Below are 20,898 nucleotides of genomic sequence, written 5' to 3' on the forward strand. Positions count from 1 at the left end.
AGGCGGTTTGCAGCACGGGTTTGCGATATTGTAAACCGATTTGCGTTGTTTGCATTGCGTTGTTTATTGGGTGGAGGAGAAGAAGGGCAAGTTGATTAGAAGGTGCAGTATGAATGCCAAATTATGTGGATTTACTTTCTTTTAAAGAAGGCAGTTGTTTATACACCACCTACTGCATTTCATTTCATTGACTGTAAAACCTTCCTTCGTTAACGGATTTCTTTTCCGTGCAAACCCATCCAGTTTTGTAAGGCATATTTCCAGAATTATGCACTAAAGTTGCGAAAACCCATACCCTAGTAATGGTCAAGGATCTGGGTGAAAAATAAATAGATAAATTAGTCTAAACGTCTAAATACGAACAGGCCTGAGTCGTCGATAAGGCAGAATTAGTCAAAGTAAATACCATGTCTCCTGTAACCTAATGTTTCTGCTTGGACTTTTGCTTATTCTGCAGGTTTTCCCAATTCTTAAAAACTGTGCCTTCGTCTGTCGAACGACTTTTTTTTTCTTACCAAAATTTCGAGGTATATCGCATCCATTACGTTTTGTTTGGTGACTTAGAAATATTCGATGGGTGTCATTATTCCACTTTGTTGAACCCGGGGTAGCGTTAACTGAGCGAAGTAAAAGTTACAGTGCCTATAGAAAGTCTGCACCCTCCTTGTACTTTTTCCACATTTTATTGTGTTACGGCATGGAACCTGATGGATTTAACTAAAAACAATTACAGACATTTTACGAAATTAAAAATAAACAGAAAATAATTGTTTTAGAAATAATTATATCTAAAAATAAAAGTTAATACTTGGTAAGATCACCTTTGGCAGCAATTACAGCTGCGAGTCTCTTTGGGTAAGTCTCTATCAACGTTGCACATCTTGACTGGAATGTTTGCCCAATCTTCTTGGCAAAATTGTTCAAGCTCCATCAAGCTGGATGGGGACCATTTGTGAACAGCACAAGAGAGTGGGTTACTTCAGAGGTAATTTAGATGTGTCAAAGCAAGGGGGTGAATACTTATGTATGCAGTTATTTGTTTTTTATTTTTAATTTAGTAAAATGTCTGGATTTTGTTTTCACTTTGACATTATAGAGTACTTTGTGTTGTTGAGAGGCAAAAATCTTAGTTAAATACATCATGGTTCCATGCTGTAACACAATTACAAAAAAAAAGTCCAATGGGGGTGTAGACTTTCTGTAGGCACTGTATAACTACACGTTATTAACAGGCTGCATTAGGTCTTATTTTGCCTAATAGACTATTTCTACCATTAAAATAATTACAGAAATCCAGGTGGGTAATACAGAGAGAGGAAATTTGTCACTGCAGTTCTCAGGTTAAGCAGCTGCACGGATTATTGGTTTCAATTTTTCATCGTTTCAGCTTCACCTTCTGTGAAGACCGCAAAGGTCTGGTTCGTGTGACAATGGCCAGTCCTCTCCGAGGTGAAGTAGTCAGACTGTACAAGAATGTGAGTTCCCCATTATCTGTCTGCACGTTTACAGCAATGACATTGTTACTTCCAGTGTCTTGTCCTGTCCTGATTACACATGGTAGACTAGAATTGGGGAGCTGTCACAGTGAGTGATTTGTAAAAGAGTGATTACAGATTAATTCATTTTTTAAATGTAAAAAGGACAAAATAGCAAGTTTCAGACGTCGAGCTAAAAACCACTCACTGATACAGCTCCCCACTCTAGACTACAGGATAAACTACATACAGAGTGTGTAGCCCAGGACTGTTTTGACACATGTTTCAGATGTGTGAGTGTTTCTGAGCTTTGGTCCCATCCTGGAAATAAACGTAGTCTTTACATGTTGTGACATTACAAATCTATTTTTATGTGATTCAGATAAACTATGAAAAGTACGTGTGAAATGAGGGAGTACCGTGTTTTACTGATTCATCAAATTCAGGTGTAACCAAATATGTGGTCAGAGCAAGTACCTGGACTGTGTATGTCCAACTGCTCCAGACTACTCTTACTGAAGAATATGAAAAGCTCCTACGACCATTACTTCGTCCGACAAGTTTGATGTAGAGAAACTGTCAGTAGCATTGTCTCTTAACGGGGACACTATACTGTAAACAGGCGCCGTCCTTTGGATGAGACGTAAAACCGAGGTCCTGACTCTCCGTGGTCATTAAAAAACCCAGGGCGTCTCTCGAAAAGAGTAGGGGTGTAACCCCAGCGTCCTGGCCAAATTTCCCATTGGCCCTTACCAATCATGGCCTCCTAATAATCCCCATCTATGAATTGGCTACATTACTCTGTTCTCTTCCCCATTAATAGCTGATGTGTGGTGAGCGTTCTGGCGCACTATGGCTGCCATCGCATCATCCGGGTGGGGCTGCACATTGGTGGTGGTGGAGGGGAGTCCCTATTACCTGTAAAGCTCTTTGAGTGGAGTGTCCAGAAAAGCGCTATATAAGTGTAAGCAATTAATTAATTGATGGCAAATGTGGCAGTGGTCACATGCAAACCAAATTTTATTATTTTTTCATGATTTAGCTTTGAGTTAGTTATGGTCTGTTACCATTTTTTGTTCTTGTCATTTTTCCTGTGTAAAATGTGTTGTAGCACAGTTCATCATAATTGCCATAGTGACCTAATTTCAGTACTTTTTCCCTCATGTTGCTAGTGAAAGGATACTAAATATATTTCGTAACAATTTGGTCCTAATCCACTGTTTAGCCTGGATTCCAAATTTTAAAATATCCTTAAGACTGCACTTATTCTAATGTACAACCTTTGTTTCTGGTTGCCAGCACCCAGTTTTTATCCCCGTGTTCGGGGAGTAGAGAAAATCATGTATGGCATAATTCCTTTATAAATTGAAATAGTTGTATGCAAAGGTTTGGGCACCTCTGGCCAAACTGCATGTTTTGTTGATTTTCTAAGTGAAAAGAAGTTAACAACCTCTGTAGCGGAAAAAAAAAACTTAAACATGACATATTTCTGCATATTTTAATGCACAGTTACTATTTATTTGCTGAATTTAACAGATTGAAAAAAATAAAATGTTTAAGTTTGTTCCCTGCAGAGGTTGTGTTGACTTCTTTTCACTTAGAAAATCAACAAAACATGTAATTTGGCCAGGGGTGCCCAAATTGTTGCATACGACTTGTAAATTCATAAAATGTTTTATTAACCATAATAAATACTAATAGTGTTTTATTTGTGTTTTGTTTTAATGTAATAGTTAGATCAATGTTAAAATGATAATACTGAAATCACTTAAAATAATTGAGAAATTAAAAGGACATTTCTTTCTCTTTTTATTTCAAGCTGCTTTATCTTGGACGGGAATACCCCAAAGGTGCAGATTACTTCCGAGATCGCCTCAAGACAGCCTTCTTAAAAAATAAAGATGTCACGGACCCGGAAAAGATCAAACAGTTGGTAGCTCGTGGTGAGCATGTTATCAAGGAGTTGGAGGCTTTGTACTACCTGAGAAAGTACAGAGCCATGAAGCAACGCTACTATGAGGAGACTAAGAATTAAGCCATCACAGTGGACTTAAAAAATGATATTGCTCTTGCCACAAAAGGATCACTGGACATCATTTCGTACGGCATTACTTTGAATTGTCTTGGAAATATGGGACTGAAATCACTTTCCTTTACCATCCAGAGTGCTTTAGTTTTTGGTGCTTTATATGAATGTGGCATTAGTTAAGGTGTGTGGCATGCACAAAATATGTATGATGACTGTAAGATCATGTTTGCAGGTTCACAAAGGGGGATTTGATTATATATATGGAATCTAAATGCCAGGAAGTACACTGTAATAGAAGTGCTGTTGAAATGCTACATTAGAGTATAAAATCTGCAAAACATTTAGAGATCCTATATACCTTTTCAACAAGGAAATCAGTGTGTCCAGATGCTGGTAATGGGCCATCTGTAACAAATACAGTGAATTTTAATTTATCACGTAGAGATGGATCACAAATCTTTAGTCATTCTCTACGCTTTTTGTACTGTACATGAACAGAGTAATGTAGTATTAAAAACAGACCTTTACCGACTGCAACCACATTGATTTATAGAAATTAATTTTTGGAAATCTTTGACATGACAAAGGCAGATGGGTTTTAATATGGAACAATAAAATGTTTTTATATCAATAAATTAAAGATTTACTCCAGTTTACACACCCCTGTTTAGCACTATTAATTAAACACTAAATTCAATACCGGAGATCTCTGCAAGCATTCTGGTACTGACACACAAGTAATACCAAAATATTCACACAGTATTGTAGGCACACATATACACTACACCACAAACTTAAAACTAAAAATTCAATGGCAGTGATGTTGTACCACGCATTTTGAAATCCTAATTCGGTTTATAATTTTGTGATAAAACAAATACATATTTGAGACCTTAAGGATTTTATGGATTAATAAAATTTAATTAAAGAAAATGTAAAATACTGGGGTATTTCCATTAATGTTTGGATAACTCATACATAAGCAAAGTAACAGCTTTGTTTGCAATGATCAAATGTGCCTGACTCCATCAATGAGGCTACCCAAAAAGCTAATGTTATTAAACTCTTGTGATTTCAGTTTTTTTAACTCTACACACCTCAACAAATACTCCTTTATTGGTTTACTATACTGACAGTAACCATATACCGTAATAGAAAAGCAATTCCTACGTGACACTATTCCTACACACTATGAAGAACACCCAAACTTTCTCAAGAACAGTACTTTAATCCATATTTGTTTTACCAAAAAATCAACCATGGTAATTTTACAATAGATTTTCTCACAAATGTTTAGGGTTTTAATTACACATTACAAGCATGCAGTTTTTAAATGTTTATTCTTGCATCACACTTTAAAACAGACCACATTATAAAGTATTTGGAACATTGCACATGAATGTACACTTGAGTAAAAATGTCAAAAACTAGAATACAAAAGTGTTGCAATAGCGAGGTATCAGTTATCTTTTTCAGAACTGTCCACCATCCACTGGTATAAATTGAGTTAAGGCTGGTGTCTTACACTGATGAGGTTAAAACCCAGAAATTCTTCCGTGTCACAAGTCACATAATTGTAACATCCACTCTGCAAACAGGACAACTTGCATTTTCCTGGAGAAGAGAAATTATTTTTTTAATGATAATGTTTATTGACCTGCTAGTAAATACCAATAAAGCGCTAAACAAATACTGAAGTGATCAGTAATTTATAGTAATTCATTACCAAACAATAATGTAGGAAAATCGACCAAAGTCCCTGAGAACTAGAGAATGTGGGTACTTTCAACTCAATGCTCAATGAAAAACAAGTTTTCAAGCCATGTCATAAAATCCACTTTGACTTCAGCTCTCCAGGTTTAAGTGACTGATAGCCTACTCTTCTTTTTAATTTAGCTTAATTAAGGTAGATAGATCCTTAAGTAATCAGTGTGTTTGTTGAAAAGACAATAGGTCTGTTCACATTTATTAATTAGCTGAATAATTTAGCAGAACGACACTGTTGTGCTGAAATAGTCAAGTTTTAATCTGGAAAAAACAGGTGATGTATAAGGCTACCAAACAACCACTTGTTAATTCCAACCACTTCCATGCCTTTAGTAGAACAGCATATGCCATGTGTACGCACCATGGTTTTTTTTAACAAAAAAAAATTCCAAAGGCCTGGGGGAATTCCCCATTATCAGTGGAAAGACGTCCATGTGACATCACTCACATGTGAGTCATGATGCCCTCTGAAGGTGTGATGACTCAAGATCGTCTTTGTTAATATTTCCGTATGCTGGAGTGCAGTGACCTGATGGCAGTCTTGCATGCACCCTTTGACAAAGCCGTAGAATGTGGCTTCTCTAGCATTCCAGCATTCTTCCCAATCATTAAAACAATACTCCAAAAGACCTGAGGAAGTTTCAATTGAGGTTACAAGATGTTTTCACAAAATAGTTACAAAACGCAGACCGCCAAGTCAAAAATGAACAGAGAAGATTCAAAGCCACATTCGAAAGAGTTCTGTAACTCCTCAGGTCTAAAGAAGCCTTTCAAAGAAGGAAAGCGCATACCTTCAACCAGCGATCAATACATTTTGCGTGGTAATCATGAAGACACGGAAGCACCCTGAGCTGTTCCCCCTCCCTGTAGTCAGAGAAGCAGATCTGACACCTGGAAAATGAAAAGGTGTTTTACACGCGTACAGTATATACCGCGATTCACATTTCCACAGGCTGCAAGGGCAACTAAAAAAGCATCGAAGTGTAGCAAATATCCAGGTGTTCACAAACTAGCGCAGAGGAGCAGAGGAAAAACTACCCAGGAATGAATGCACAGCAAACGGATATCGAAGTGCGATTACTTTCTCATTCACATCTGTACAAACGTGGGGCTCTCGAGCTTCAAGGGAGACATGAACAGAACAGGACGTTGATGTTATTTTCTTGAATGAAGCACCTTGTGAAAAATAAGATTTGGCTTTGAACACAACACTACACAGTTCTGCGTAACCTTCTGATTTCCCAATGACTCCGATTTGCCGTGGTGTAGGTGGAGCTTTTCCTTCTGAACCACAAACTCCAAATCAAATCCCCATTATGGTGGCAGGACACATGTTACTGTAGGAGGCTCTTTTTTTACACATGTAGCCCACTTCACATCATTGAAATATACCACACCACAACCCTTAAGACAAGGGCTGCTAACCTTGGTAGCGTGACTAAAATGCTAACCTCATGCTCGTTTAGTCTAACAATCTTAAATTTCCGTCTTATTCAGTGAAGTAACGTCTCACTTCTCCACCACACCTGTGAGGCTGTGGGGCTGCTGGAGCAGAATGTTTGCTCTACATCCCTGGTTGATACAGTGAGCTCCTTCCTACTGCTTTGTAAAATAAACTAGTCCAAGTTCCCCTTGACGCTCGCAGTGTATCTGTGACGGAGAGGGCTGGGGAGCAGTCTTCATCTGGAACTGCCAGGTGGATGCTGCACATTGGTGGTGGTGGAGGGGAGTCCCCATTACCTGTAAAGCGCTTTGAGTGGAGTGTCCAGAAAAAGAGCTATTATTATTATTATTATTATTATTATTATTATTATTACGCTGTGGTGCAAGATCAGAACCGGTTAGCTGCAGTGCTGATCGGGGAGGGTAGATAAAGCGCTGACAAATCACCAGCAAGACGAATTTACTCCACACCAGTGAAGGCTTATGAAATTCCAGGATGCTGCCAAGAAAGAAGGTCTGCAATGACTGGGGCCCAATCCAAGGGAAACATGCTTCCCACTCACGGCAGAAAATACACGATTCTGCACACTAATTGACTCGAGTAAAGACCCTTAATGAGGCTGACGCTCTAGAACCCAATCATGTTACCTGGCAACTGAAAGGAAAAGCCCCCTAGCCAAACTGCAAATTACTTACATCCAGGCCACTCAATACTTCAGAGCATTATTGGTCTCATCCCATCCAGATTTAGACCAGTTCTTGTTCAATTAATTTGTTGTAAGTACTGTGGTGAGAGTGAAAAGCCGGCAGCTATATCACCCTGCAGCTCACAACTGGCAGCCCGCTGGAGCTCAGCCGCGTGAGCCTGCTCAGTACCCGGATGGGAGATCTCCTGGGAAAAACTAAGGTTGCTGCTGGAAGTGGTGTTAGTGGGGCCAGTAGGGGGCGCTCACCCTGTGGTCTGTGTGGGTCCTAATACTACAGGGACGTTGGACTATAGTGACGGGGAAACTACTTTAAAAAGGTGCCATCCTTTGGATGAGACGCACAACTGAGGTCCTGACTCTCAGTGGTCATTAAAAATCCCAGGATATTATTATAATTATTGTTAATGTCATGAAAGGAAAGAAGTTAATGTGGGGATCATTCCTTTTCATAATAGAAGTCATACTTTACAGTATAATCAGTAAAGAAGGCCATTTATCAAATCTATGTCACATCTGTTGTAATATTATTCTCAAATGTATTCTCTTGCGAAAATGATGAACGTCAGTGTAGATATCAGTACCCAGATAAGTAGGCCTAGGTTTATCTGCCATTTCCAGAAGACACGATAAATCAGTAAAGACGTGTATGTTTCACTCTTCAGTCTCTCCACAAATGTCGCTCTCTTCAGTCCCTTTCTCATTATTTTCACCTGTCAAAGGGCCGATAGATTATTCAAGTTGTACCCATAGGCTCTTTGATACAAGGGCTTCTGCACACGAGACGACACACAAAAGATATCCTGGAAGTTATGGGCGTTTTTTGCAAATGCAGTTTAATGCTTATCATTAGAGATTCACAGACTTGTTAAAGCTGCTGACTGTAAGAGCAAGCTGTAGAAGCTGACTGTTTGCTGGTTCTGGGGGAGGGTGCCTAGCACCACCACCAGCCAGTTGTACTTCTCAGGACACTGCACAAGGGTTTGTAAACTGCCTGACAGCTATATTTCATTCTTAAGGGAATGTGGTTGTGGGGTGAGAGAGCCTCTTAACTAAGACACTGCCCCTGAAGGGAGCCACAGGGGGGCTCAGTCAGCAATGCCTTGCAGCAAACTACACAACACTAAAAATGATCTGTTAATTTCTTCAGTCTAATGCAAGAATCATATTCCGTCTCAAAGCCTTCCTGGAAATATGGGGCCATTTTGTCACTCAACATTTGACTCCTACGGCCAAAAGGACTTGCAAAACCACAGCGTAGTTTTATCACTGCCTGTAAATACGTCAAACAGCACAGGAAACCAGAAGTTACGGAGCGGTTTTAAATAAATGTGGATCTACTTACTCAGTCTTTCCAGCACTATAGGCAGGGTTGAAAGGTTTGGTTGGCAGGCGTTCAATCTCTCTCTTACTCAATTTGGGCTTGCTAACGACTGCGCCCTGATGATCCTCAAAAGCTAGAATTGCCTGTCGATAAAGAAATAAAGGGGAAAGGAAGGCAAAACATGAGCTGGCTGTTTTAAAATAGGCCAGCTCTTACTCGCGGGGCTCTTAAAAAAGTAACAAACAACAGCCACTGCTGACAAATTACACGATGAATCAGACAAGGATTTACATCCACAGAAAACTGTTCCATTGGTAGAATGGGAAATAAATCGTCGGGCTCTTACCTCATAATTGTTTCCCTGACTGTCGTCAAACAAGTTCTGGACTGCGTTCTGTGTTTGTCTGGGTCGTCCATGCCGCTGTCTGCTTGCCCTGTCTGAATAAAAAAAGTCTTTGCTTTGATCTGCAACAGGCAACTACTGCCAAAGGAAAATCAACATGCAAAATGTATTCATGCGCACAATTCATTTATACAGTTCTGGCACGGTAACGTTTCAGATTTAGGTAAGTACCATTTCCTACAAATTAAATACATTTAAAGCTTAAATAAGGTTTCCCAAGATATAAAATATATAATTAGGGTACATATGATTATATATTAAAGCTCATAAACAAAACGAGACTTGGACTTAAATCAGAATTAGACAGGTTGTTGTTATTATGAATCTGAGAACCTTTGATTTTCACATATTACAAATACCTCGTATACTAGTTAAGGAAATTAGTTTGCATTTAGCAACCTTTTAATGAGTTGAAGGGATAAATTTAGGTCTAGAAATGTCAAGCCAAACCGCCTTATACCATACGGTGTCACGGGAAGCAGGAGTCTACCCAGCAAGCAACGAGCACAAGGCAGGGTTCATCCTGGACAGGACGCCAGTCCATCACAGGGCAAGTGCAAGCCATTCATACATGGGGGCAATTTGGAGGCCACGGTAAAGGCCGAGGGGGGAAATTTGGCCTGGACACTGGGATAACTCCCTACTCTTATTGAGAAACACCCGGGTATCTTAAATGACCACTGAGAGTCAGGACCTCAGTTTAACGTCTCATCTGAAAGACGGCGCCCACTACAGTATAGTGTCCCCGTCACTATACTGGGGCATTAGGACACAGACCAAATGGTCCCACTGGCCCCACTAACACCACTTCCAGCAGCAACCATAGCTTCCCAGGAGGTCTCCCACCCAGGTACTGGCCAGGCTCAACCCTGCTGAGCTTCAGTGGGCTGCCAGTTGAGAGCTGCAGGGTGATAAGGCTGCTGGCTATAGGTCTAGAAATGTTTAAGGAAAATGATAAAAATGAAAATTCCAAAACAAGTACAGACAGAAAAACAGACTAAATCTGCTACAGGGGAATTCTGTCTGTAAAAGAAGAAATACCAAACATTTCCCGCAATAACAGACTAAGTATAGGGCAACAGATATAGAGGTAGGTTTATTTTGTTTTGTATGCTTTACTGAAATTTAAAAACAATCATTTAAAAAAAACTACACATAAACGCAAACACTATGTAAAAATAGCTGTGTACAATGCACAAATAATCAAAACAACATAAAAATAAATACTACATAGGGCTAAAATTCAGGAAAACCGATGATGCCCTCTAGGTGTAGGTCAATTGCCTATGATGGGTGATGTTAGTGTTTCTCAAACTTTATTGAATTTTATACAGTATATTTGTGACACATAAAAAGAGCTTTATTATATTTATTATATCAGAGTTACAGGAACAATAATCATCTACTGTGTTGGTTGCGATTGCTAAAAAAATAAGTTAACAGACCAAGAAAGTACACACACACCAGTGTGCTTTTGTACTGAAATATAATCATTTGTGCTTTAATGAACATTTGGTCATAACACACCTTCACTCCTATTTAGTCCATTAAAACTAGGGTTTGCTATAAATGTGTATGGTATTTACTGATTTTTTTTAAGCCAGCTTTGGAATAACACCAAGGTTCCAGTTTCCTTCAATGTTTTAACAAACATTTCTCGGCTGTTTCACCTTCTTGGCTGCATCACCTTATAATACTATAGATGAACGCTGGTTAGAAGCAACAAAATCTGAATTAAGCACATACTCTCACCCAATCCTGATAACTGAGGAAAGGTGGCAACAAAATGGTTGGCAGTTAGCATTGGATGAAAATGAAGATTGTAGTCAAGTCTTCCATTCTGTGCAGACTGCCAAAAGACACAAAACACACCTTAAAACTTCATTATTATGCCACATAGTCTGTTTTACGATAAAGTAAAAAGAGTAAAACAAGAGCACAGGTTTAAAAGTATACATTAAACATCAAATTGCTGATAAACATGGTTAGCTATAGCAATACAAAGAGCATCATGTTCATGATGGCAAAAAAAGCTCTGAAACACTGAAACAAGAAATGATTTCATCTGCTTAAGGCCCATTGTCACCAGATGGAGCAGAATGCAGCTAAAGCAGACCACACAATTGAAAAACAAAACCTCAAACTTTAAGAAAAACAGAGGCTTCGGAATTTACAATTAAGACTCAAAAGTGTGTTGTAACAGACCCTCAAACAACTATAATTATGCATGAAAATATAAAAAGCAAGTAAAAGAATTAGCCAGACAAAAGGATAAAAGTATTCCTTGAAGCTCCAAATGTTGCGAGATGCCTTCAAGTGAGTCTAGACTCTCTTCAGTGGATCCTTCACAGCTGTAAGCCCACCTGAATGAGTCTGGTTTCACTTGCAAATATATACCAAGCAGCACATATTGTATACTGTATGTATGGCCTCTCTTGCCATCTTAGATCACTCAGATCTTAGAAACTCATGGTTGCCCAGCAAACACAGTTTTTACGTCTCTTGCAGAAAGAGCTCTGTCATTTACACTGGGGAAACAAAGGAAGAAGACTGGCCGACACATCAGAGCAGAGACTGTCTAAGGCAGGAGTCCCCAACCAGCCGACTGCGATCAATTTGATTGCAAGAATGTTGGTCAAAAAACACATGGGCTATTTGACTGTTTACTTTTTTTCGATAGCCTAAAAATTCATTCAGATCTCTGCATGTAATGTCATACATTTTACTACCCTTGTGTGTTCAACTCGTGTGGAATGGGTTTTAAAAGTCTCTTACCTGAGTTCTGGCTGACACTGGGAAAAAAAGGCTAGAGGAGCTCCGTGTTGTGTGTGCTACCCAAGAACGGTCTCTTGGTTATTGCCGCACGAACCCCACATTTGCTACAGTGTATAGCGGAGCGAAAGACAAATTCGCCAACAGTTTGATAAGTTTGATTGCCTATTTGATAGTTGTAATGTCTGAGCGAAAATGATGAAGCCAAGAGACCGAAAACTTACTGTTACCACAAGGAATGGGAGCATGATTATTGTTTCGCATTCAAATCTGCAATGCTAGCGTCTACTCGAAGAAGGGATACATAGATCAACATTTCAAAACTGCACACAAAACGTATGATGTGGACTTTCCTGCTAAAAGTGACTTACGGAAAAGAAAAGTGGAAAAATTAAAACTAGCAGCAGTCGATTTTCACGAGGCCTAATACAAGAGGGAAAGTGGCAATCATCGCATTGTTCTGTGTGAGGAACATCCTGGCTCAACACAAAAAGTCATTCAGGGATCAAGTAATTAAAAAAAAGTGTTTGCTAAAGCTGCTGACTTGCCGTTTGGAGTTTAAAAAACAAACATTTCTTGCAAAGTTCAGACAGCTGTTGCCTGAAAACAGTTTCTCAAGTCGTCTAAACATGGTGAATATGCCCAATTAGAGGATGACCAGTGTTTTCTGGATTTAGCGTTCCTCACAGACTTGACTGAACTGCTGAATGTGCTGAATGTCGAGCTGCAGGGACAAAATAAAAATGTAATCGACATGATCAGCAGTGTCAACACATTCCAAAAAAAATTAAGTGTTCTCAAGTTAGCTTCTTAGTGCCAATGCTCACATTAAGGTAGGATATTCTTTTTTCTAAAATGGGGAACATTACTTGTTCACTGTAGCATGAGTCACTTGCTTTTATTTGCTGTCATTTTACTGATGGGTATGGTTATTGTACTGATGTGTCAACAGTCTGTTTTTCTACATCAGAGCTTCAAATTCTCACTGGTAGGTCGAGCTGGACTGGCAAATGAAAAAGGAGGTCTTACATTAAAAAAGGATGGGCACCCCCGGTCTGAGGTCTCTCCGCACCCACGGTTCCTCACTCTGCTTCTCCGGGCCATGACTACACTGTCCCTCCGGCCTGCATCCGTTCACACGGATCCCAGGACTCCCACTCCAGGAGGACGACAGAAGCCAAAACTACCCTTAAACCGGGATCGCGCCTGCCGCCAGCTTTCAAGGACTGACTAATATTCTTTTCAAACCTCCCCATTCATTTACAGATTTCTGCTTCTCGCACTGCTCCCCGAGACTGTCTCCCACATTCCCATGTGTTTGGACATGTCCTCGCCTGCTGTGTCCATTCTCACCTGCTCTCTTTTGTTCTCCTTATCCAGCTCTTTACCACTCCTTACCTCTTCCACACCTGAAGAAGGCTCCACTGCTCAACCCTTGTTGTAGTTTTTTTTTACCACTTTCTACTTTTCAGTACGGGAATTAACCTCTAAGAGGTCGCACCAAGTTTTGAATACATGTTGGTTGTGTTGGTGCCAGAGTATCACTGACATTTTTCCACACAGACGTGTAAGGGTTTAATTTGTGCCGTTTCGCACCCATCACAATGAACCTGATCTGTGCGATTGCTAAACCGTGATCCAAATTATACTCTCCAAATGAAATGGGGTTAAAAAATTCAAATACAGACAATGGATGATGAATATTTTTTTAACATAGTTGAAAACCAGCTAGATTGTCAAAAACAACAGACAGCTGAATCCATATGGGAACTTTGCTGGCATTTCCCTTTTAGAATACAACACTACCAGTCTTTTGTAGTTCAGGTGGGGAGCTGTGTCAGCATGCGTAGGCTGCAAAGGAACAAGTAATAGGTTTATTCCATTCTGATGGAATGGTTTATTCAGCATGGAATAAACCTATTACCAACCAGTCTTGCTGTAGAATCTGAAGGAGTGCAAATTAGTTTTCTTGGGAATGTCTCTACATACAAAACTAAGGCCTTTGTTTTTCTTAAAGACAACAATTTACCAGCGCAGGAAACCAAGCAGCAAAAATGCAACGACTTACGTTCAAATGCAAAGTGAAGCTGAGATAGCTGCTAATGCACTTACTGGATGGGACCTCTGTGTTGATCTCCTGGATAATGAGTCCTGATCCAGCTGTTCCTCTCTATCAAACTGAGCCTTGGAAAGACAAATCAAGAAACATCACAACACAATTAGTGGAACAGTAGATGGTGGGGGTCTGGACCTATAACCAGAATCACAAAAAAGCCTAAAGGAAAAAATCTGTGACATACCACATCCCAAAAAAATTATAAAAAGCTCGTCATAAGATCATCTCCTGACGCAAACTAATGTTTATATGTTACATTGATGAAACAACCAAACTGCTGCTATAGCACAGATCTACCAGTCTGTTAAGTATTGTTCAATTTCATCACATAGCTGTAAACCAGCCACACAAAATGCTTTAGGGCTATATCTAATTAAAGAGGTCAGGAGAAACCAGTCATTTACTCTAGTTTAAAAAAACAACATGCTTATCATTACTCCATGACAGATTAATCTGTTTCTGAATGATGAATGTGCAGTTTTTAAACAGTCTCTGAAGTATTTTGCAAAGGTGTTAGGACTCTTGAGAACCACAGATATATGAAGCACATTTGAGAACTGCTTTTATCTAGACCTTGAATAGAACCCATTCAGCGCACAGTTTAAACAATGCTAGATACTTTATTGATCCCATAAGGGAAGTTGCAGAAATAATGCACCTACACACAAGATTTAATAACCCAGCAATTCAACTCTCTCATTCAAACTCTACCAAAGATTGTCCCCATATTGAGTTCTTCTGAATATAAGATAAAAACAACTCAGGCACACAAAATCCACAGCACTACAGAGCTGCTAGAAGTCTATAGCAGGTAGAGTCAGCAGTGGGTTTAGTTTCAACTGTGCTTAAAATTAAATGAACTTATTTACCTAATGAGTCAAAAGAGCTGTTTGGAAAATTAAAGTCTTTGGTGATTTGTAAACTACCCCTACAGTATGCAAATGTGAAGTGTGTGAGGGGAGTTGGGCAAAGTTTTTAATTATATTAAAACCGATGTAATTAGCTAGGTTAGCACTTTGTACATGTAAAAACCCACGTTTGATTGTCTGTCTGGTAATCTCTAGGAAACAAGACCCGGGGTATCTAGTAGAGCACCTGTAGGCACAACACCTGCCAGAAATGCCCCTTACCTGGAGATGTCTTGCCAGCATTTCATCCTCCTCCATCTGAGCAGATCGAACGACGGCTTCAAAGAAGGCATCGTCTTCATCGTCGCTGATCACTATCTCTACCGGCTCCTCGTTTCCAACGAGGAGGAGCTCCCCACCCTGGTGATAGATGCGCCTGTCTGTTCCCGAAAGGAAAGGGGGAAAAAAGAGTGAGAAAAAGTGGTCTTTCCTGCGCCACATCCAGCCAAACTGGTGGCCTCTTCGCTCTCGTGCACGGAAAAGTTCAGACACAACCAGAAAAGACGATGACTAATTTATCCGATGTAATGCGAGACATTTTTACTGTTTCTGGTGTCTGGATAGCTGTTGATAACTGAAATAACATCAAGTAGTTTCTGATTTATGGAACAAGTAAAGGCTTATTCCATGCTGAAAAGAGAAGAAAAGAAACAACATTTCGGTTGTGGAACCTTCTTCATTATAGCGGAGCGGTGGCTCTATGGCTAAAGATCTGTGCCTGTGGCCGGAAGGTTGCCAGTTCAAATCCCGCAGCCAGCAGAGGAATCCTACACCGTTGGGCCCCTGAGCAAGGCCCTTAACCCCAACTGCTCCAGGGGCGCTGTATAAATGGCTGACCCTGCGCTCTGACCCCCAGCTTCTCTCTCCCATTTGTGTGTCTCATGGAGAGCAAGCTGGGGTATGCGAAAAGACAAATTCCTAATGCAAGAAATTGTATATGGCTAATAAAGTGATCTTATAACCAGGTATGTCATTTCTGATTTATAACCATCATATTTATGAAGCTTTTTCAGAGTTTCAGTGGAGACTTCTTAATTATGATATTACATATTTTATAAACTGCAATACCTGTATACAGTATAGTATGTGCAAACAATACAAAACAATGACAATCCATTGAAAATGCAATGTTAATGAAACCAAAATCCTGGCTCCCTTCAAGAAACAGCTGAAAGAGATTCCTGTATCATTAAGATACTAACTACCGAAGGCTAGACAGCCAAATGGCCTCCTGTCGCTTGTAACCATACTCGGCTTCATGAGAAATAGAAGGATTACATGGAGGGCAGCAGACGCTAAACACACACAGAAAAAATGGCTGCCTTATAAACTTTTAAAGGCTCAAAATATTTGCATTTAAACACACAGCACAGGTTCACACAATGAGTGGCAGCTCCCCTCTAATGAGGTTTATTAGCTCAAATCCGTCATGGCAACCTGAAATGCAAGCTGCCAAATAAATCTGGGCTACGCACAGCTCAAATGACAAGACTATGAACTGGGAGAGCCTTGTACGTAAACACAGTTGTTTAAACCTTACTTTCTCAGGAGGGAGCAGGGTCTCTGAAATCCAATGTTATCAAAGATCCGCACTGACTCGGCGATCCTTACCTAAACTCAGGTCTCCCCAGACAGGCTCGAGCAATTCAGGCTCCTGGTTATTGCTGGAGACACTGGGCGGAAGCTCAGCAGGAGAGTGGCTGCCTGTTTTTAATTTGGAGCCGACTGAACCAGACCTCTGTCTCTTTCTTTGATGGCTCCGAACTAAAGATCCCACTTGGCTCGTGTGCCCAGGGAAGACGGGCTGGACCTGAGATTCCTTCCCAAGCAGCTGTGACGGAGAGCAGCTCCCCGCATCAGCCCCTCCTGATGTTGAGGGCGCACAGTCCGAGGACGAGCAGACGACCCCCTTCCTGAGGGGAACTGGAGCAGAAGGCTCAGCAGCCATCAAAGACAAAGCCGAAATGAAGCCATTGTGTCTAGCTCCTTTACTTCGAGAACCTCGTTTACAGCTGGGATCTTTAGTGTCCCATTGGTGTGAGCCCAATGATCCATTGAAGACAGTTTGCTTTCTGCGTTTCTGCTTCTGATGAGATGGGGTTGTGCTCAGTCCTTCGCCTCTGTCCTTCACAGCAGAACAGTTCTCATGCAGGGCCTGGAATTTCTTTTTGGTTTTGTGGGGGGGGTTGGGAGGGATAGGAGAAGCAGACAAAAGCTAAATTAACTGATTTGGAGCTTTCTAACGAAGCAGACATTCGATGGTTGTAAACGACACCAGGTTTAAAGTCTCACTCTCAAAATCACCGCCCTTACCAAGTTCAGGCAAACTCCGTCTTATTTTATAAAACTCTAGTACAATCCACACGATTGTTGCCAAAAGATCACAATATGAATCGATGCAATATTATAACTGAAATGCACCAAGTGTAATCCAGTTACTGTCTGAAACGTTAATGATGCACAAGGACACTTCCCCATGGCCGTATCTGTAATAAACATGTATTTTTTTTTAAAATAATTGTAATTGCACTTTGCTGTATATTTTAGTTTCTTAATGTTATGAGGTTATGGTAAGCGTGCTCGAGGATTAAAAAAAGACTGCATGTGCATTTCAAGGAGAGCATGTCGTAATCTTTTAGTTGGTAGTTCTTATTCGAAAGGAGTTTGGTTGTAGCCACACATTTTGAACAATATACACCATAACTGTGATGCAGTTTGGCTTTTGGGCAGTATAATTTGAAAATCAAACTTCTCCACATTAACACGTTATGGTCCATCTGCGTATTGCAGTGGTGGCACTGTGGCTGGAAGGTTGCCGGTTCGAATTCTGTGGCCAACAGAGGTATCCTACTCCGTTGGGCCCCAGAGCAAGGCCCTGAACCCCAACTGCTCCAGGGGTGCCGTATAAATGGCTGACCCTGCGCTCTGACCCCCAGCTTCTCTCCCTGTCTGTGTGTCTCATGAAGAGCAAGCTGGGGTATGTGAAAAGAAACATTCCTAATGCAAGAAATTGTATATGGCCAATAAAGTGATCTTATCTTATCTTCCAACTTTGTAAAACCTACTTACACTCTCAATCTCCTCTTCTCTGCTTGCTGCTCTGAAACACCTCGTGTTCGCCTTCGAGAAAACGGGGCTACAAATTTGAAAAAAAAAAAAGGAAGTACATTCATGACAATGAAAGTTTCATAATGTTGCCCGTCATTTACAACTTAATAACTGAACTGGCATCAAACATGTTTGAACTATTCTGAATATGCTTTTTTTTTATATAATAGCTTTCGGCCTAAGGAAAGTGGAACAAAGGAAAGTCTGCAGTCAAAGAAAAACAAAGTGCCACCCATTCCAAGGAGATTCTTATTCATGTGTAGTTTTAAGTGAGTTTGTGAAGACCAGATCAACTCAACAGGCCACCGCAGGAGATTAATCAATCTTAGTGCCCACTGCACGTAAAGGGTACAGTACTTACACCCCTTTGTGCCTACCTGGGGGTTTTAGAAAGAAAACTTGGGGGCTCTGAACCCCTGCTGACATCTAACGAGTCAAACAGCTCCATGCTGTCGTCGAATAAGCAGGCTTTATTCATGGGGTCTGGACTGCTGGGCGCCAGCCCCCCAAAAGAGGAGTTACAGTCCGAGTCTTCCAGGGCTGCACTCATCTTCCTGCTCCGAGTTCAGAGTCCCTTCTCAAATAACTGTTAAAATCGGCACATGCTGTCCTCTGGAGACCTGTCGGGGGAACAAACAGCCTTACTCGCTTGTTTTGAAAACGTTTGTCTTCTTTATTCAGACTCTTCTTCTAAAACGTGTGCCAGTGCTGACATTTTGCTTTAGTGTAGCTGCCAAGAGACTATACTCTTCCACGTGCAAAATGCGGCACAAAAGCATAATTTCTAGGTCGTCCCTTTGGCAAAGAATATCTTTTCAACCGAGCTGGTTAAATAAAGGTCGCATTTTTTTTTTCAAATAATTAAGAACCAAACTTTAAATGTCGTGTATGATAAACAGGTTGATGCCGTATCAACAACTGACTGGCTCCCATACAAAACTGAACAGACCGTTGTTAAAAAAAAATAAGATCAGACAGACAGACCATTAGTGTAATTCTTCCTTGTGTAATTCAGATAACACCGCATCGTTACACCATTTGAATGGGTTCCTGGTTCACACTCTATATAGATCGGAGTGAGTCTTAACCTTTATATATATATGCATTCGTAAAAGTTACAAAAGAGGCAATCCAACGTATCTGGTCTATCGGCTAACGATGGCAACAGTAGATTAAAATATTTTCTTACGACGCACAAATGATCTTAAAATGTTCAACTCCATTAAGATTCTGACGAGTTTCAAACGCTCATGCTCCCTCGATGATTAACGATTACAACACTGCAGTATGTTACCTTAACCGCTCCATAGAAATGCAGATGAAGAGAATACACGACATGACTTGCAGCACAAAATAACCAAATCGAAAAGATCGTTAAGAGTTCACGTATCCACACTATTAAAACAGACGTAGTACTGTAAATTAACAACAGTAGTAAAGTTTATCAACTTAAACAACGATCTTATTTCATAAAGAACACTTACCAACGTTACCGCACTGACTACAATAATTACAAATCACTCGCCATCCCGCCGACTACCGCTTTCCGGGTCTAAATTGCGTCATATCCGGTAAAGTAAAACAGTAAAAAAAAGTGCTACGGCCTCTCTAAAAGTAGGTCCAGATAAATAAAAAAAACACCCCCAAAATATACAACCGCCTTGCTTTGACAGACGTAATATTTTTATTCACAATTAAGTTTGTCTGTCCAACCAGTGATGCAGTGGTTTTGAAAGACATGTCAAAATAACAACAACGCTCATTGGGTGATTGGTAATTTCAGGGATTTCCTTCGAGAATTCCCTGGAAATGGCGTGAACGATCCGATCCTGACCACTTTCACTTATCCCAGAAGTTATCGCCACTTTTCCCGTAAGTGTTATCGCTGGGAGTCCTTCTTGTCATGCTCGTTAAGTTGCCCTTGCGAGAGAAAGCACTAGGTTCAGGTACTGTGGTGCAGCCCGGTACCCCGCTGCAAGTTAGCTCACGTTGGCAGGACACCAGAAGCATAGGTACTAATAAGTGGCTGAAAAAACATCAGTTTAAGTGAGCAAGAATGACGACTGGTGGGAATGTTGTAGGTCTGTGATGTATATTTGTGTTAAACGAACTTGAGGCAGTAGCTTTGATGACTTTCTGAACAATAACACAGTGATCTCCGCATGCCTCAGTTTAAATCTGAGTTCTGGTGGGTACACACCGTCTTTATCACTGAACACAAAATAATAGCACCGAACCGACAATAACTGGCATGGCTATTCTCCGTCTTTGATACGTGTTTCAGTAAGTTCACATCCGTTTTAGGTGGGGGTTTCATCATTTTAATGGAGAAATCAGAAATAAAAATAAAGGGGAAAGTGGCGTCAAACTACTCTCCAAGAAGCAAATCGCTCTTTCCGAGCTCAGTGAAACGTCGAGTGCAAACCTCCAAAGTCTAAGCGATTACGTTAAAGCGGCCACTTTGTTCGCAATGATTAGTAAAGCTCCGAGTGGATGATTTTCTTCACTGAGCCAAATGACCTGGTTTGTGAGGGCTGCAACGACAGTGTGTTGAAAGCCAGCGTCTATTACCAACGTGCTGTGTTTATTTCACCTGGGGTTAAAACGCTTTAAGGGTTTATTAAGGAGAATTATTAAGAATGTGGTCCCAGCACCCGGAGTCATTTCACAATGAGCGCAGCAGTTCGAATGGACGTCGTCGTGTGCGGCGTTTTCCTGATGAGTCCACAGGGTCCACACTTCCTGCAGCTGTATTGTTGTGCTCTGCAGATTTACTGGGGGGAGATTCTACAGCAGGAATGGGTACTCCAACATGCTGTCCCCCACTACGGAGTTTAATTGCGACCAAT

General features: G+C 40.6%; 2 protein-coding genes across 7 annotated transcripts; one reads left to right on the top strand and one right to left on the bottom strand.

Moving 5' to 3' along the window:
• Window positions 1-8: 8 nt before the first annotated feature.
• On the top strand, window positions 9-4,160 carry lyrm5b (LYR motif containing 5b). 3 transcript variants are annotated; one of them, XM_006633181.3, is made up of 3 exons: window positions 9-102; window positions 1,388-1,475; window positions 3,295-4,160. In XM_006633181.3, the coding sequence occupies exons 2-3, from the start codon at window positions 1,431-1,433 to the stop codon at window positions 3,508-3,510; spliced, it is 261 nt and encodes an 86-aa protein (XP_006633244.1). In that variant the 5' UTR covers window positions 9-102; window positions 1,388-1,430; the 3' UTR covers window positions 3,511-4,160. The 3 variants fall into 3 exon arrangements, with proteins under 3 accessions (XP_006633244.1, XP_015207536.1, XP_015207535.1); XM_015352050.2 differs by lacking the exon at window positions 9-102 and adding an exon at window positions 139-247; XM_015352049.2 differs by lacking the exon at window positions 9-102 and adding an exon at window positions 285-527.
• A 667-nt stretch (window positions 4,161-4,827) lies between these two features.
• On the bottom strand, window positions 4,828-19,999 carry LOC107077962 (uncharacterized). 4 transcript variants are annotated; one of them, XM_069192734.1, is made up of 12 exons: window positions 19,534-19,999; window positions 18,427-18,669; window positions 18,011-18,077; window positions 16,553-17,096; window positions 15,164-15,321; window positions 14,030-14,101; window positions 10,892-10,994; window positions 9,089-9,180; window positions 8,764-8,885; window positions 6,063-6,162; window positions 5,720-5,901; window positions 4,828-5,118 (listed from the first exon to the last, which is right to left on the bottom strand). In XM_069192734.1, exons 2-11 carry the CDS (start codon window positions 18,597-18,599, stop codon window positions 5,770-5,772), a joined length of 1,563 nt encoding a protein of 520 aa, XP_069048835.1. In that variant the 5' UTR covers window positions 18,600-18,669; window positions 19,534-19,999; the 3' UTR covers window positions 4,828-5,118; window positions 5,720-5,769. The 4 variants fall into 4 exon arrangements, with proteins under 4 accessions (XP_069048835.1, XP_069048833.1, XP_069048834.1 ...); XM_069192732.1 differs by having other exon boundaries at window positions 16,553-17,105; window positions 19,534-19,997; XM_069192733.1 differs by having other exon boundaries at window positions 10,898-10,994; window positions 16,553-17,105; window positions 19,534-19,996.
• Window positions 20,000-20,898: the final 899 nt, after the last annotated feature.

This window comes from Lepisosteus oculatus, chromosome 7 (assembly GCF_040954835.1).
Source record: "Lepisosteus oculatus isolate fLepOcu1 chromosome 7, fLepOcu1.hap2, whole genome shotgun sequence".
Taxonomy (NCBI): Eukaryota; Metazoa; Chordata; class Actinopteri; order Semionotiformes; family Lepisosteidae; genus Lepisosteus; species Lepisosteus oculatus.